Source organism: Humulus lupulus, chromosome 6 (assembly GCF_963169125.1).
Source record: "Humulus lupulus chromosome 6, drHumLupu1.1, whole genome shotgun sequence".
In the NCBI taxonomy this organism is placed as follows: Eukaryota; Viridiplantae; Streptophyta; class Magnoliopsida; order Rosales; family Cannabaceae; genus Humulus; species Humulus lupulus.
In genome coordinates, this window is record NC_084798.1 from 54,397,555 (window position 1) to 54,415,363 (window position 17,809).

General features: G+C 37.0%; 2 protein-coding genes and 1 non-coding gene across 3 annotated transcripts; 1 reads left to right on the forward strand and 2 right to left on the reverse strand.

Moving 5' to 3' along the window:
• Window positions 1-7,174: 7,174 nt before the first annotated feature.
• Window positions 7,175-9,340, reverse strand: LOC133785106 (uncharacterized). Its single transcript, XM_062224363.1, has 4 exons — window positions 8,846-9,340; window positions 8,397-8,713; window positions 8,063-8,303; window positions 7,175-7,609 (listed from the first exon to the last, which is right to left on the reverse strand). Exons 1-4 carry the CDS (start codon window positions 9,338-9,340, stop codon window positions 7,175-7,177), a joined length of 1,488 nt encoding a protein of 495 aa, XP_062080347.1.
• A 450-nt stretch (window positions 9,341-9,790) lies between these two features.
• Window positions 9,791-11,773, reverse strand: LOC133785107 (uncharacterized). The gene is made up of 3 exons (XM_062224364.1): window positions 11,258-11,773; window positions 10,537-11,119; window positions 9,791-10,419 (listed from the first exon to the last, which is right to left on the reverse strand). Exons 1-3 carry the CDS (start codon window positions 11,771-11,773, stop codon window positions 9,791-9,793), a joined length of 1,728 nt encoding a protein of 575 aa, XP_062080348.1.
• Window positions 11,774-11,903: 130 nt separating this feature from the next.
• On the forward strand, window positions 11,904-12,010 carry LOC133787701 (small nucleolar RNA R71). Its single transcript, XR_009872704.1, has one exon. It is a non-coding gene; the product is annotated as a small nucleolar RNA R71 (small nucleolar RNA).
• The last annotated feature ends 5,799 nt before the right edge of the window (window positions 12,011-17,809 follow it).

Consider the following 17,809-nt stretch of genomic DNA (forward strand, 5'->3'; position numbering starts at 1 on the left):
GGTAACAGCCATGAGGGTTGGTAGAATTTGAAATTCAAAGGGTGTCTCAAAACTCTATAAATAGGAGTATATTGCTCACTTGTAAGACAACATTATTTCTATCCACTAGAGCACTTGGCTAGAAATACATCAAAACCTTGATTATTCCATAGAGTTATTTCCAATATTGAGATAATCCATTAGTGCTTGAGACGAGGGAAATAAGCTTTTGGAGAAATGATATAAACCTTGTTCAAGTTGGTGATCCCTAATGCTCTTCACTTTGGTTGTGTGAGTGAGAGCGATTTATTTCATTATTCTTGTTGTTTATTATTTCTTCTATTGTTCATCTTGCCATCTTTCATCTATTTCCTCTTTCTATAAGAGTTGTATCTTCTTCTACCTGCTACTTTGCTTTACTATTTATACTTTATTTGTAACATTTTTCATAGAGTTGTGATTTCTTCTATTTCATCTTCTCATTTCTATATTTACTTGTATTTTTGCAATAGATTTGTAAACTTATTTAATCATCATCTTGTCTTTTGTATTATTTTGCTTAGAGTTGTAATAGTTCTTATTTTCCATTGAGGCAATAACATTATCTATAACAATCAAAAGCTTATGCCCTTGTTTGTTTCAATGGAAGCTAAGACAATCAAGATCATGAACCAAGACCTAGTGAGGTTGGAAAGGTTTGATGGATCCAATTTCACTAGGTGGCAAGACAAGGTGAAATTACTTTTGACAACACTCAAGATAGCTTACATACTTGAGTCATCCTTGGCACCTCCAACTGAGCCATCCGACAAAGACACTCCCGAGGTGGTGGAGAAAAGAAGGAAGAAAGAAGAGGACAACCTTTTCTGTAGGGGTCATATCCTTATTGCCCTATCCGATATGCTATATGACCTCTATGCCAATTCCAAATCCATGAAGGAGATTTGGGATGCCTTGGAAAGTAAGTACAAGGTTGAGGAAGAAGGTACAAGAAAGTTCTTAACCTCTCAACATTTTGAATTTTCTTTCGTTGATGGAAAAACTCTTTTACCTCAAATTCATGAGTTGCAAGTGATTGTGAACATGTTGAAAGTTCTCAATATTGAGCTTCCCGAGGCCTTTCAAGTTGGTGCAACAATGGAAAAATTACCACCAACTTGGAGGAGCTATAGGAAAATACTCCTCCATAAGAATGAGGATTACACTTTGGAAGAGATCCAAAAGCACAGTAGAATTGAAGAGGAATAGAGAATTAGAGACAAGGGTGTGAATGAGTTTAAAGATGATACTTCCAAGTCCAATGCGGTTTCACACAAGCATTGCAAGGGCAACAACAACAAAAAGTGTAGTGTGAACCCTTTAGGTGCAAATAAAGATCATGGACACTTCAAAGACATGATAGGTCATTGTTTTGTTTGTGGAAAATCTGGTCACTATGCTAGAGTGTGTAGGTACTGAAAGGACCCACATTAGAATGATGTAAATGTTATTGAAGAGGAAGAAGAGATCCTAGCATGATTACCATGTTTATGTGCCTTATTGGGAAATGGTTGTTTTCATGAAATTACCTATAATAAATATTGTACTCTTGAAAGCTATCAATAAAATTAAAGTATTATTCTATGATAATTCTTTGTTTTGTTATGAGTTAATTATTGTGATATGAGACATTCGTGTGAGATATTAACAATGTTTCAAAGTGAACATGTTAAAATAATAGGTAAGAGTGTAGACCTATTATTCCATAATGTGATTATTTGTTTGAGAAATTCTCACATTACATTTTGTGTTCACATTTTTTATTTTGTGAAATATATAAAAGAAAGAAACTAAGTGAAAGTTACTTTCAAAGAAGTGTGTATTTCTTTAGCAAGTAAATAAATCAAAATAAACATTGAGGTTTTTGTTTATCATGATCTATTGAGAGTTTATCATGTGGCTTAAATGACTCATGTTGAACTTTGCGAATTATAAGTCTTGATTTATCTTGGAGGATAAAAGACTTGATAGAAGTAAAAAGATTTCTATTTAAAAGTGATATTTTAACTTTATGTGAGAAATGTGGGGGCGATGCTCCAAAGTTAATCAATTTATTTTCATAATGGTTGATTAATTTGATCACTCTATTAAATAGGTGACTTGGAATTCCACATTCTAAAATCACTCTGGTTATATGATCGCCAAAAAATTACACACAAGTATACGTGGTCTAATCAAGTAATATATGATAAGTAAAGTGTCGATCCCACGAAGACTGCTATTAATTACCAATAATTAACCTCTAATTCTAATTGATTTGAATAATAATTTTAGATTGATAAATAAAATAACTATTACTAAAAATTAAGAAAACTACTAAGCACTTAAAGAAATGCAAAGATGAAATTTGATTTAATTCGAATAGATGCAAAAGTTAGGGATTTAGTTTCATCAACCATCCACTTATGATTTCTAACCAATTCTCAAGATTTCTTAAGTCTATTGTGGTAGCAGATTACAATTATAAATTATAGTCTTGTTAGGATCTATAATTCTCTACAATATACTATTTCCTACGTCTCTGTGGTAAATCAATATATTGCAGACTTTAAACGCATAATCCCTAAACTACACAATTCATAAAAGTACTTTCGTCTAATATAAAATTGTGATTATTTATCTATAGCATAATTATCCTTATCTTTTCAGAGTTCAGGTTAAAATCATATAAACATGTAAATGATGATCAAACATTCACAAGCATTAAGCATATGATAAATAATCCACAGCAGAAGAAAGAAATTCAAGAAAATTTCATTAAGATATCAAAAGTTTCAAGAAGAATCCACTAAAACCCTAATGACAAGATTAGTTCAAAGCAGACATAATGACATCAATCAAATTAAATATAAACATGAAATCCAGTGAGAAATTACAGAAGAAAATAAGAATTCAAACTCTAGGTCTTCAATGTTTTCCTTCTCCCTCTAATGACTTCTCCACACTTCTAATTATGAATCGAATAGAATAATTAACTCTAAAAACGTATTTAAACAAAAACCCTAAAAAATCTAACAAATTCGACAATTCTGAAAGTCACGCTCAGCCACACGCGTCGCGGCCCTAGCATCCGGGCGCCGCGACGCGCATCTATGCCCAGCGCGCCCCTTCTCTGACTTCGACAAGCGCCGCGGCGCTTCCCTCAGGCGCCGCGGCCCTTCAAAAATTCCAGAATTTTCCTTCTCTGTTTCTCCCTTGCGCCGCAGCTCTCCATTCAAGCACCGCGGCCCCTCTAATTTTTTCCAAAAACTGGATTCCAAACTCAGAATCGAACAATTATCTCCACAAATGAGTCTTCAACTTCATTCTTGTCAACTTTTAGCACAAATTTCCCAATTTCAGCTAATTTTTCAATCATTTCCCAACTTTACGATTTCTTCTCCTATTTCCTGCAAACATACCAAAACAAGCATAATACCGCATAACACTCCACCAAAATGACTCAAACTTACCCTAAACACATGTTAAAACTATGCTAAAAACGGACTCATCAAATTCCCCCAAACTTGACTTTTACTCGTCCTCGAGTAAACCAAAACAAACAACTCAACAAATAACTAAAATACACACACACAGTTTCGAATCAAGCCAACAACAATACTAAGCCTCAAGCTATGACAAATAACTCACTTATATAATCTTCAAGGAACTCAACTTGTAATCCAGAATTTCAGTTGAAACATTCATTCCATTCAATTAAACAACAAAAATAAAAGCTCTCAAAATCATGATTAACAAATAATATGTAATCGAATTCATTTATGCTCACTAAGTTTCCATTCCAATCCAACAGCCAAATAATATCCCATAAGCTTGCTATACTTGCTAATCTCCACTAATGTAGACAAAACATGCTCAGAAATCAATAGGTCTTTTCAAGCTTATAACTGAATGGCTTAGGCAAAGGTGGATGAGAAAGTCATTTAAGCTCAACATATACCATGAACACTAACCAACCAACTCTAAATTGAATACAAATCACAAGTCCAATCCCACTATTCCCAATATCTTATCATTTCGAGAGAAATTACATAAACAAATATATATTTTTTTATTTAACATTACACTCCCCCAAACTTATTCCTTGATAATACAATTTAGAGTGTAATGTTATCTCATCATTGAAATATTATTTTTTTCTTTTTTTTTTCTTCTCTCAAAATGTATTTTCTCCATTGTTCACACAACTTGTCATACATAACCCCCCTATTACAAATCAATCCCAATTATTATTCATATGTTCATGGTACACGCAAGGGAAAGACAAAATAAAAGTTAGGTTTTCAAGTTATTAGCTCAAACAAATGTCAATCAATAAAAGGGTCAATTTAGGCTCAACAATGGGTAACTAAGGATTAAACATACTAAGGTTGGCTTGAAAGGCTCAAACGGTCCAAAAAAATTGCCTAAATCATTTTTCTAAGCATGCATGATCTACAATTTTGCCTCAAAAAGCAAGCAAACAAGTTCTAGGATAAACCAATCCAATCTTCCCTTCCTATTTCAAATTTAGCAAGCATAAAGTTTATTCCATCACATAAAATTTATCAAAATCATGATTAAGCTCTCAATTATTTAAGTGTTTAATAAAAATAGAACAAATTATTCAACCAAGCACACGGGTTTTTTTTTTAGCTTTATTCCCATTTAATTTACACAGTTCATCATTCAATCATATTATCATTGGCTAATCATTGGTAACTTGATTCAAATCACACCCTAAACAAAACACGACTAACACAACTAAAACCAAAACAACACAACACAGAAACCAAAACAACACAAGCACGACTCAAACAACAATAAATCTCTTCCCCCAAACTTAACCTAAACATTGTCCCCAATGTTTGATAACACAATAAAAAAAAAGTAAAGGAAAAGAGACTTACCAAAGACATTTAAAATGGTGGAGGCGGCGGCGGCGGTTGATACGGGACAAACTGAGATGGTAAAGAAAATGGAGCCACATCTTCATCGTTCCGGAGAGACCACCGATTTACTAATGCATTTAGCTGGTCCACGTGAGCAATTTGATACTCACTTTGCTGCGCCATGTATTGCTGCATATGCTGCTGCTGTGCAATCTGATAATTGTTCTGCTGAACCAAATACTGGAATTGATTCTACATCAGCTGCATATAGGGATCAAAAGTACCAGCCGCAGGTTGAATAGGAGGCTGTACAACCGGTACTTCTTGCGCATGCTCCTCCGGAATCGTACCCTCCATATCCGCTTCATTATCCTCTTCGTCAACTTCATCTACTCGGGGTCTTTTATCAACGGCACGCTGCCGAGGTGGTGGTGCTTCTGAGGAAGGTAGTTCATACCCCATCACCCTATTCTTAGAAATTGCCGACATGGGTTTCCGAACAACATCACTTCCAAACATAACCACTCCATAAGTTCGGCATAAATCGGTGATTAAGGAACCATGACCTAATCCTCCCGTAGTGGTCAACATACTGATATCCTTCATACTCTTCCTAACCACTCGGCCTACATCAATTGTCATGCCAGTCATAATGGCATAAACCAACAACAGCCGCTCCTTGTTGATATCCGACATATGAGTTTTCGGCATTAGCCTTGCACTCACAAAGTGCACCCAAGCCCGCGCAACATGATTCAATTGATAGCGCCACAGATATTTCGGCACACCACCAACAACGGTAAACCGAGCTCCCAGTATACTTAAAGTTTCCGCCACCTAGACCCAATTAATATTATCCCCATGAGCCCATTGATGATATTCATCATCCTCCCGTTCATACGTTGGCATACCATATAATTCAGCAATAGTGTCTATACCAACCGGAACTTGAACACCTCGAACAAATACTTATGTATTCTTCATCTCCACATAGTTTGCATAAAATTCTAACACCACGAAAAAGTTGGCATGACTAACATCCTCTGCAGCAAACATAGCCCAACCCCTTCTTTGAATTTCCCCCCTAATTTCTTCATAAGTTGAGAGTGCACATGGTGATTCTGTATATTCAAAACCCCTCTCACTGATTACCTTCCTCTTACGAATCCTTGTATAGCGTTCAAAAGTGGCCTTACTTACGAATTTTGTAACATCATATTCTGGGGGTGGTTCGGGTTCCTTAGAAGTGGATGGCCTAGAAGAAGATGGTCTATTGGTGTTCCTAGAAGATGATGCCCTAGAAGGATTTCTTTTAGGTCCCATGGTATGCTACGAAAAATTGGACAACACCTCCCCTGTTTTTTCAATATTCCCCCAATTTCCAAATAATTTCTCAAACAGAGCAAATCAATTCACTTCAATACTACACTATCCCCACTATACTCTTCAATCAAAAACACCTTCACAATGCCTTCTATATAAAGAAATCACCAACAAAACTTGAACAAATTGGAGAAACACTTACTTGATAATGATAAATTCCACTTGCACCCTTCAATTGCACCAAGTAATCACAAACTCATCACTCCAATTGATAAAAATTGAAAATTTAGGGTTGAAGAAATTTTGGGGATTTAGGGATTTCAAAATCAGATTAGGAATTGGGAAGGAGAAAGGAATATGTGGCTGAATTTATATGTGGATTCAAGAGATAATAGGGAGAATGGAAAGGAATTTCTGGGTAGAAGAAAGGAATTTAGAGAGAAAATGGAGAGAAATGGGTTGTGGATTTTTTTTAAAATGGGGAGAATGGCAAAAAAATGGAAAAGGGAAATCCCCTTTAAGGCTCGGACCCGCATACGCGCCGCGGCGTGCTCCTCCAAGCGCTGCGGCGCTCCCCATAATTTTTTCTGGGAATTTTCCAAGCGCTGCAGCGCTTCCCATAGGCGCTGCGGCGCGCTCCTCAAACCCGAGCCTCCTTCTCTGACTTCGTCAAGGGCCGCGGCTCTTGTTGCATGCGCCGCAGCCCTCTCTCCAGAATGCCAAATATTCATTCTTTTTTTTTTTTTTAGAGTGTTCACGATTTCCACGGTTTTATTACATTCAAAAATACTAAAAACTAAAAAAAATAATAAGTCCACCCACAACTAAAAAAAAAATAAAAACTAAAAATTGTTCATACTTTTTACAAACAAACTAAACTAAAAATTAAAAATAAACATAGGAATGCCTCCTAAGAGCGCTGTTGTTAACGTCATTTAGCCGGACGCTGCTTTAGTTTCAGATCAAATCAGTTCCAACTCGACCACGGACCTACATGTCTCCACCGGACCCTCCAAGTAATGCTTCAATCTTTGTCCGTTCACCTTAAAATCTCCCGTCTTTTCACTATGAACTTGTACTGCTCCATAAGGAAGTGAGAAGACTACCGTATACGGTCCAGACCATCGCGACTTCAATTTACCAGGAAAAATTTTAAGCCTAGAATTAAAGAGCAAAACTTTATCCCCTGGTTGAAAATCCTTCCTTAATATTCTCTTATCATGAAAAGCCTTCGATTTCTCCTTGTATATCTTCGCATTCTCATATGCTTCATTTCGGAATTCCTCAAGTTCATTTAACTCCATAAGCCTATTCTGCCCTGCCATGAAGAGATCAACATTAAACTTTTTCACAGCCCAATAAGCTCTATGCTCCAGTTCCACCGGTAGATGACAAGCCTTGCCAAACACCAATCGATATGGTGACATACCAATCAGAGTTTTAAATGTCGTGCGATAAGCCCAAAGTGAATCATCAAGCTTCTTCGACCAATCCTTCCTCGAAGTATTTACTGTCTTTTCCAAGATACCTTTTATTTCTCTATTCGATACTTCAGCTTGGCCATTTGCAATTGGGTGATAAAATAAGGCTTTTCGATGATGAACACCATAGCGAGCACAAAGAGTGGTGAACCACTTATTGCAAAAATGACTTCCCCGATCACTAATAATAGCTCTTGGAGTACCAAATCCAGTGAAGATATTTTTATGAAGGAATTTAATAACTTCCTTCCCATCACAAGTAGGAGTTGCTGCGACTTCTACCCATTTAGAAACATAATCCACCACAAGAAAAATATATTTGTTATTATACGATGATGGAAAAGGTCCCATAAAGTCTTTCCCCCAGACGTCAAATAGCTCAACCTCCAAAACACCAGTCATCGGCATTTGATCTCTTCTTGATATGTTCCCAGTCCGTTGACAACGGTCACAACTTTTGACAAAATCATTAGCATCCTTAAATAATGTAGGCCAGTAAAACCCACTTTGCAAAACTTTTGCAGCTGTTCTTGTTCCGCCAAAATGACCACCACAATGCAGACTATGACAGTGAGTTAAGATTGACAACATCTCCTCCTCAGGCACACATCTTCGAATAACTTGATCTGGGCAATGCTTATACAGAATAGGCTCCTCCCAATAATAATGCTTCACCTCCGAATAAAATTTCTTTAATTGTTGCCTTGTCATTTCAGGGGGTATAACCTTAGCAGCCAAATAATTTACATAATCCGCAAACCATGGAACCTCCTTGCCAACATTCACTTCGAACAACTGCTCATCCGGAAAAGCATCATTAATCTGAACTTCTTCATTAAGAGAATTTACCCCAACCTCTAAACGAGACAAATGATCAGCCACCAAGTTCTCAGTACCTTTCTTATCCTTAATTTCCACATCAAATTCTTGTAATAGCAAAATCCACCGAATAAGACGAGGCTTGGAATCTTTCTTAGTCATAAGATACTTTATTGCTGAATGATCCGTATAGACTACCACCTTATTTCCAATCAAATATGGACGGAACTTATCGAAGGCATAAACTATGGCTAGAAGTTCTTTTTCCGTTGTTGCATAATTTAGTTGAGCATCATTTAAAGTTCGACTAGCATAGTATATAGTTCAGAATACCTTGTCCACTCGCTGCCCAAGAACCGCTCCAACCGCATAATCACTAGCATCGCACATAAGCTCAAATGGAAGGTCCCAATTAGGTGTACATACTATTGGCGCTGAAATGAGCTTCTCCTTGAGAGTCTTGAAAGCAATCAAACAATAATCATTAAAATCAAAAGGAACCCCATTCATCAACAAAGTAGACAGCGGCTTTGAGATCTTAGAGAATTCTTTGATAAATCTCCGATAAAACCCCGCATGGCCCAAGAAACTCCTCACTCCCTTAACTGAAATTGGCGGTGGAAAATTCTCTATAGTAGAAATCTTGGCCCAATCCACTTCAATTCCTTTCTTAGAAATTTTGTGCCCCAATACAATTCCTTCATTAACCATAAAGTGGCACTTTTCCCAATTAAGCACCAAATGTGACTCCTCACACCTTCTCAACACCATCTCCAAATTAGTCAAACACGTGTCAAAAGAGGACCCATATACCGAAAATTCATCCATAAAAATTTCAATCCCCTTTTCAACCATGTCAGAGAATATTGCCATCATACACCGTTGAAACGTGGCTAGTGCATTACATAACTCGAATGGCATCCTCCGAAAAGAAAAAGTCCCATAAGGACATGTAAAAGTTGTCTTTTCTTGATCCTCCGGTGCAATTACGATCTGGTGATAGCCCGAGTACCCGTCTAGAAAACAATAGTAATTATGCCCCGCCAATCTATCCAACATTTGATCAATGAAAGGCAAAGGAAAATGATCTTTCCTCGTTGCCTTATTCAACTTCCGATAATCAATACATATCCTCCAACCCGTCACAGTCCTAGTTGGAATCAATTCATTGCTTTCATTCTTTACCACCATCATACCCCCCTTTTTCGGTACCACTTGCACTGGACTTACCCAAGCACTATCAGAAATTGGGTAAATCACTCCAGCATCCAACTACTTCTAAATCTCTTTCCTCACCACTTCTTTCATTGTTGGATTAAGCCTTCTCTGAGCGTCAATAGTCGGTTTCGCCTCATCTTCCATAAGAATTCTATGCATGACTGTCAATGGACTAATTCCTCTTATATAAGCCAAAGTCCACCCTATAGCAGTTTTATGAGCTCGTAACACTCTCAACAATTTCTCCTCCTCAACCTCCGAAAGAAATGATGAGACTATAAATGGAAGAGTCTCTTTTTCCCCAAGATACGCATAGCGGAGATGGTCCGGTAAAACCTTCAATTCTAAAACAGGTGGCTTCTGAATCGATGGTAATGGTCTGTTTGGTCCTGCACCCAATTCTTCAAATTTCTTATGCTTCCACGGCTCAGCTGATTTTATCCACTTTAAATAACTCATCACCTCTTCATTCTCCTCACCATCTACATCATCAACTGTGAGACTCAACTCAAGAGGGTCCTCTCTTAATTTTTTTCTTTCTACTACTTCTTCGACCACATCAACAGAGAAACAACTATCACTTGCTTTAGGATAAGTCATAGCCTTGAACACATTAAATACTACTTCCTCCCCTTGAACTCTCAGCTTCAACTCTCCCTTTTGCACATCAATCAATGCTTGCCCAGTTGCTAAAAATGGTCTCCCCAAAATAATTGGAACATTCTCATCCTCCTCCATATCAAGAACTATAAAATAAGCCGGAAAAATAAACTTATCCACCTTTACCAACACATCTTCTATAATACCACGGGGATGCTTCACAGATCTATCAGCCAGCTGTAATGTTACTGCAGTTGGCCTAGCTTCCCCCAAACCAAGCCTCCGGAATACAGACAAAGGCATTAAATTAATACTCGCCCCCAAATCACAAAGTGCATGCTTACATTCAAACTCCCCAATAGTGCATGGAATGGTAAAACTCCCAGGATCTCTTAACTTTTGAGGAAGCTTTCTTTGCAAAATTGCACTACATTCTTCTGTTAATGCCACTATTTCGTAATCACCCATCTTTCTCTTATTCGAGAGAATCTCCTTCATAAACTTTACATAACTAGGCATCTGGTCTAATGCCTCTGCAAATGGTATATTTATATGTAGCTTCTTGAACACCTCTAAAAACTTTGCAAACTGCTTATCCAAATTATGCGTGCGAAGTCTTTGTGGATATGGAACTCTCACATGATGCTCAATAGTTACAGGTGGGGTCTCCTCTTCTTCCTTAAGGTCTTCAGTAACCTTTTTATCATCCAACTTCTTTTCTTCTTCTTCAGACTGACTCTTCTTTGACCCTTCATATCTCGTTCCACTCCTCAAAGTAATAGCTTGGCACTGTTCCTTAGGATTAACTTCTGTAGTGCTAGGCAAATTTCCTTGAGCTCTATTAGTCATTAAAGTAGCCAATTGCCCTATTTGAGTCTCCAAACTTCTTATGGATGCCCTAGTTTTAGTCATGAATTGGTTAAGTACATCAGGTTGGGCTTCAGCTGGTTTCATTGGCATTTGGGGAGGTGGTCTATTTTGTGGTTGATAATAGCCCGGTGGAGGATTTTGGTGTGCATATTGTTGTGGATAAGGTGGCCTATTTTGGGTAGGTTGATATGGTGGCTGAGGTTGAGGATAAGGTTGTAGGGTGTTTTGGTTGTTAGACCAGGAAAAGTTGGGATGGTTCTTCCAAGCTGGGTTGTAGGTCATAGAATTGGGATTATTAGGCTGTCTGTGGTAATTTCCTATGGCTTCGACTTCTTCCATGGGCATATTATTCATGTCTATAGCAGGGCATTGGTTTGGTTGATGGGATGTACCACACACTTCACATAAGTTTTGAACTTGCATAGCTTGAGATGGGAGTGTAGTCTTTTGTAATTGCTTCGTCAAGGCTGCTACTTGAGCTGTAAGCATGGTTATGGCATCCAATTCCATCATTCCAGTCACCTTCTTTGGCTGCCCCCTTTCATTTGGCCATTGATAATTATTCATCGCCATCTCCTCTAATAGCTCATATGCCTCATTAGCACTTTTACTCATAAAGGCACCTCCCGTTGCAGCATCTATAATTGTTCTTGTCGTCCCATTCAACCCATTATAAAAATTATGCACCAACATCCACTTTTCTATTCCATGGTGCGGACACTTCCTTAGCAACTCCTTAAAGCGCTCCCAAGAATCATACAGTGACTCTCCATCCAACTGATAAAAATTATTAATCTCACCCCTTAACTTTGCAGCCTTTGCTGGAGGAAAGAACTTGGCAAGAAATTTCTGAGCTAACTCCTCCCATGTAGTGATCGAATTTTCTTGCAAGGAAATAAGCCAACTTTTCGCCCTATCCCTCAATGAAAATGGGAATAGCCTCAGTCTTATAGCGTCATCACTCACCCCATTCATCTTGAGCGTTGCACATAACTCCAGAAAATTAGCTATGTGTAAATTAGGGTCCTCCGTCGGCATACCTCCAAACTGAACAGTTGTTTGAACCATCTGAAGGATTGCTGGCTTAATCTCAAAGTTGTTGGCAGCAATGGTTGGAGGTCTAATGCATGAATGCACTCCTGTAACAGTAGGGAGTACATAATCTCTTAATGTTCGTGCCCCTTGCTCCCTTGGAACCTCAGCAGCCCCTTGACCATTATTAGCACCATTTCCCAAATTATCAGCCATGGTAAATTCCAATTTCCTTTTTATTTTCTGGTTCTGCCTGCATGTTCTTTCAATTTTTCGGTCTATTGGTATAATCTGTTTTTGTCTATTGCTTCGCATATACCAACTAGTCCTGAAACACAAGAGAACCTTGATCCAAATAAACGTTAAAAAAAAAAAATCAACTTAGAACAAAAATTAACTTATTGATATTAATAAAAATAGTCCCCGACAACGGCGCCAAAAACTTGATCGCCAAAAAATTACACGCAAGTAAACACGGTCTAATCAAGTAATATATGATAAGTAAAGTGTCGATCCCACGAAGACTGCTATTAATTACCAATAATTAACCTCTAATTCTAATTGATTTGAATAATAATTTCAGATTGATAAATAAAATAACTATTACTAAAAATTAAGAAAACTACTAAGCACTTAAAGAAATGCAAAAATGAAATTTGATTTAATTCGAATAGATGCAAAAGTTAGGGCTTTAGTTTCATCAACCATCCACTTATGATTTCTAACCAATTCTCAAGATTTCTTAAGACTATTGTGGTAGCAGATTACAATTATAAATTATAGTCTTGTTAGGATCTATAATTCTCTACAATATACTATTTCCTACGTCTCTGTGGTAAATCAATATATTGCAGGCTTTAAACGCATAATCCCTAACCTACACAATTCATAAAAGTACTTTCGTCTAATATAAAATTGTGATTATTTATCTATAGCATAATTATCCTTATCTTTTTAGAGTTTAGGTTAAAATCATATAAACATGTAAATGATGATCAAACATTCACAAGCATTAAGCACATGATAAATAATCCACAGCAGAAGAAAGAAATTCAGGAAAATTTCATTAAGATATCAAAAGTTTCATGAAGAATCCACTAAAACCATAATGACAAGATTAGTTCAAAGCAGACATAATGACATCAATCAAATTAAATATAAACATGAAATCCAGTGAGAAATTACAGAAGAAAATAAGAATTCAAACTCTAGGTCTTCAATGTTTTCCTTCTCCCTCTAATGACTTCTCCACACTTCTAATTATGAATCGAATAGAATAATTAACTCTAAAAACGTATTTAAACAAAATCCCTAAAAAATCTAACAAATTCGACAATTCTGAAAGTCACGCTCAGCCACACGCGCCGCGGCCCTAGCATCCGGGCGTCGTGACGCGCATCTATGCCCAGCGCGCCCCTTCTCTGACTTCGACGAGCGCCACGGCGTTCCCTCAGGCGCTGCGGCCCTTCAAAAATTCCAGAATTTTCCTTCTCTGTTTCTCCCTTGCGCCGCAGCTCTCCATTCAAGCGCCGCGGCCCCTCTAATTTTGTCCAAAAACTGGATTCCAAACTCAGAATCGAACAATTATCTCCACAAATGAGTCTTCAACTTCATTCTTGTCAACTTTTAGCACAAATTTCCCAATTTCTGCTAATTTTTCAGTCATTTCCCAACTTTACGATTTCTTCTCCTATTTCCTGCAAACATACCAAAACAAGCATAATACCGCATAACACTCCACCAAAATGACTCAAACTTACCCTAAACACATGTTAAAACTATGCTAAAAACGGACTCATCATTATATGAGTATAGAATGGATAAATCTATACATGCTTGGTGTCTAAAGTTATTGTTTTTAATATTTTAATTCAAGAAGGAATCAATTTAAAACATAAAGGATAATTTTTAGAAACAAAGAGGTTTCTAGAATTAATATTCAAGAAATGTTTATCTTGGATATTGAAGTATAAAATAGTTGGGGTGTTGACTATGGTCAAAATCACTATTTTTATGGTGTAACTATTTTAATCAAACTACAGCTAGCAACAAAGTTTGAATAAAATAACAAGAGTGTTTAAGTATGCATACATGAGAAAAGAAATGTCTGAAATGAAATCATTTCTACATCTCAGGGGATGGGACTTAAACTCCCTAAAGAGATTTGCGGTTGATAGTAGCATATCTTAATACTAGTAAACAAACTAGTATTATGTTCAATAATTAATAACAAGTCAATCAAGTGAATAGTAATAGTACTCAAATTTTGTCTAATCTGAGATGTGAGTACTAGTGTGTTACCAAAATGAAGGTTAAAACGAAATATTTTTTTAATAGAACTCGGTCTTGAAAAGACAAGTATTTTAGGGTAACAAAATACTGTAAGAGTTATACCTATATAGACCTAAGGGTGGTGCCGCCCCTCATGAGAATTGGGAGTCAGTCTCAAGAAAAATCTTTGAATGGAATGTGCACATGACCATTAACGGTGCAAAAGGATACATTGAGGTCTCAAGTGAACATAGCGAAGGTGTGTATGTTGTCACCAATTATTATCAAGGGATAGTGGTTCAATGCTTCGGCAACCAAAATTTCAACAAAATTTGTGATAGTTACACTAAGGTAAAATTCAAATCAAAAGACATTTTACTTTATGCGCAAATGCAGAGGTTTCTATAGAGAGTAATTATTTAATCAAGTGGGGGAATATTATATTTTAATATAATGTTTGATTGATTAAATAAGTGTTACGAAAGTGATTATTTAATCTAGTGGGAGAATTTTATATTATTTTATATAATATAATATTAGATTAAATAATGTGACAAAAAGTGATTTGTCACAACTTGTAACATATTTTGGAGTTACAAATTCGTAACTCCCAAATATCACCCAAGAATGTGTAGATTTTATGTTACACATTAATTTTGATTTGAATTCATCAAAGTCATAATTGAAATGGTTGTTGGAGACATGATTTTAACTCCCATAATGTGTATGGAGGTTACAAAATTATGGAGGAAGAGGAAAAATCTAGCGCACCAATTTTCTTTTTATTTCTATTTGTGTGCATTATTTTTTATTATTAATTGTTAAGTGTTAGAATTTTATTTTTATTGTTTGAATTGTTTGGTAGAAATCATGTGAATTGAAATTTGTTAATTGTTTTATTTTGTGAACTTGCTTGAGTTTTTCTTGTGTGCATTAGGGTGCATGAGTAGTAGAGATACTCTTGAGCACTTACGTTTGTGCATGTGCATGGTATGCATGCTGAACATGCATTAGTTTCCATGCATAGACATTTTTATTCTCAATTTATTTATTTTATCAATTAAGAAAAAGGAAAATGAGAGAAATAAAGAGGGAATGTTCTAGAAGGCTTGTGTTCACACTAGTGAGAATGGGAAACAAATGGTAAGAAGAGACACAAAGCGAGCCCTAAAAATTTTTTTAGGGCTCACGGAGCGTGAGTCCTCTATTTGAGAGCCTTAAAAAGTGAGGTTTATAGGACTCGCGTGCATTGTGAGTCCTAAAAATTTTTATTTTTAATTTAAAAAAAATTAATTGATAGCCAAACCTCGCGTCAGAGCTCTGACGATGACGGCGATGCCACCATTCCACAGTGGTGGTTCGGGAAAACGATGAATACCCTTCGAAGCTCAACTCTCAGGGAGCATCGTGGTGGTGTTTGTTCTTCTTGGAAAGTCCTATAATGGTCGGATTTGCAATATGATTTCTCAAACCTCCATGGATTAAGGCAAACGTCGATGGCCGTTGAGTTCAATCCTTTAATGGGTTTTGACGCCCAAAGCACAAGCAATATAGTGGTGGTGGTCGTTTGGGTCGAGGTGGCTCGAGGCGGTCAGAAAACACTCGGAAGTGTTTGGGAAACTTAGCACCACTGCGAATTTGAAAGAATCTAGGCGATGGAGGACGACGCGTGTGGGGCTGGGATATGTCCTATGATCCAGCGCGTGTCGATGGTGGACGGTGGCAGGGCGGCGGTCAGGCCTCGTATTGACGCAGGAGGGAAAGAGGCAGCTCCTGCTTGTGTTCATCTTCCTTTGTGTGCTAATGAGAAATGATGCCCTAATTTATCCCCAATTCGAAAATGATAAGAAAATTTTGTCTTTTTCTACTTAATAGTTTTTTGGACACCCAAAGTGAGCCCTTAATACTCTTTTAGGACATCCAAAGTGAGCCCTTAAAAGTCACCACTCATATTATACACTTTAATTTTCTATTCAGTTTTTTTAGGACCCACATATGATTTTAGGACACTCATTGCGAGTCCTAAAATCTGTTTTCTAAGGAGTCTCAATGAGTGTGCTAAAAAGTCCATGAACTTTTGTAAAAAAAAAAATCAAACTTTTAGGACACACATAAGTTTTTAGGGCTCGCACCGCGTGTCCTAAAAGAAATTTTGTAAGGACTCTCAATGAACCTCCTAAAAAGTCCAAGAGCTATTTTTAGGGCTTGCATCTAGGAGAGTGCCCTAAAAAAGTGTCCTACAAGACTATTTTTTTAGTAGTAAGAGTTGCCTATTTTTTTTGAGTTCACGTAACTTTGGACCTAGCCTCAGTAAAATAATCATAACTTGCATTGTAGATGTCTAACTTAGGCAAACTTGGTACCGTTAAAAATCTAATTAAACTATATGTAACTTCCCATAAAATCTCTTAACACAATTTGTGGAAAACATAACCATTTTCTACAATAAGGAAATAAAAAATCCATATAAAACACAACTTTTCAAAACATGCAAGAGTTCGAAAGTATGCGCATAGTTAAAAGTAAATTAGAGTGTCATAATTTTAAAACATTCAACAAGCCCAAAACAATTTCTTAGTTATCAGATGGGTTCTAGTTCCCAAAACATAAATTCCCCAAAAGGGTGGTCCACATGTACATCCTTGCATATAAACTCCAGCGCTCACTGATCCACTTTGCCTTTGAGCTTACCTACAACACGAAACAACTAGGTAAGCGAAATGCTTAGTAAGAACAACTTAACAAACATAACCATATAAAAAGAGCAAGAACTTAACTAACTATAACTAGGCAGTTATCAACCAAGAATGGGATTCTAATGAAACCGAACACTAACATACAATTTAAAAACGTGCGAACGTCCTAGAAAACTTATGGTCATGTGTCATAACCAAAAATTGTATCCTGGAAGTACACCTATGTGACAGTTAGAATCCTGTGATCCGTGAGGGGAAAGACTGGGTAAAGCTGTGCAATCCCACACCGCCTAGGGAAGGTCAAGTGTGATGATTCTAAGACTGTGTAGGTATGGGACTACACAATTGAAGAGGGCTTAAATGGATTGATGGGTACTACTTATGCCAACAAGATGCATCTTCTTTTTGGTAGCCCATCACTTGAGAACTGCAAAGTTAAGCGTGCTTGACCTGGAGTAATCTCGAGATGGGTGACCTCCTGGGAAGTTTCCCCAGGAAGCGTGTGAGTGAGGACAAAGCACGCTAGAAAGACTCGTGTTGGTTTGTAGGGCTTGTCGTCATTCTAGGAAGCATCCATAGTGACGTGGGGAATTACAAATGGTATCAGAGC

Bases quoted from the DNA above. Each gene is read 5' to 3' on its own strand.
- LOC133785106 (XM_062224363.1), bottom strand. From the start codon at position 9,340: ATGGATGAATTTTCGGTATATGGGTCCTCTTTTGACACGTGTTTGACT. The intron at 8,304-8,396 runs GCAACAATTAAA...AGTTATTCGAAG, and splicing joins ATACCCCCTGAAATGACAAG to ATGTGTGCCTGAGGAGGAGA. The intron at 7,610-8,062 runs GTCTGGGGGAAA...GTGTTTGGCAAG, and splicing joins TGGAGGTTGAGCTATTTGAC to GCTTGTCATCTACCGGTGGA.
- LOC133785107 (XM_062224364.1), bottom strand. From the start codon at position 11,773: ATGGCGATGAATAATTATCAATGGCCAAATGAAAGGGGGCAGCCAAAG. The intron at 11,120-11,257 runs GTACTTAACCAA...CCTAAGGAACAG, and splicing joins CAGCTGAAGCCCAACCTGAT to TGCCAAGCTATTACTTTGAG. The intron at 10,420-10,536 runs GTATTATAGAAG...GACCATTTTTAG, and splicing joins ATCTGTGAAGCATCCCCGTG to CAACTGGGCAAGCATTGATT.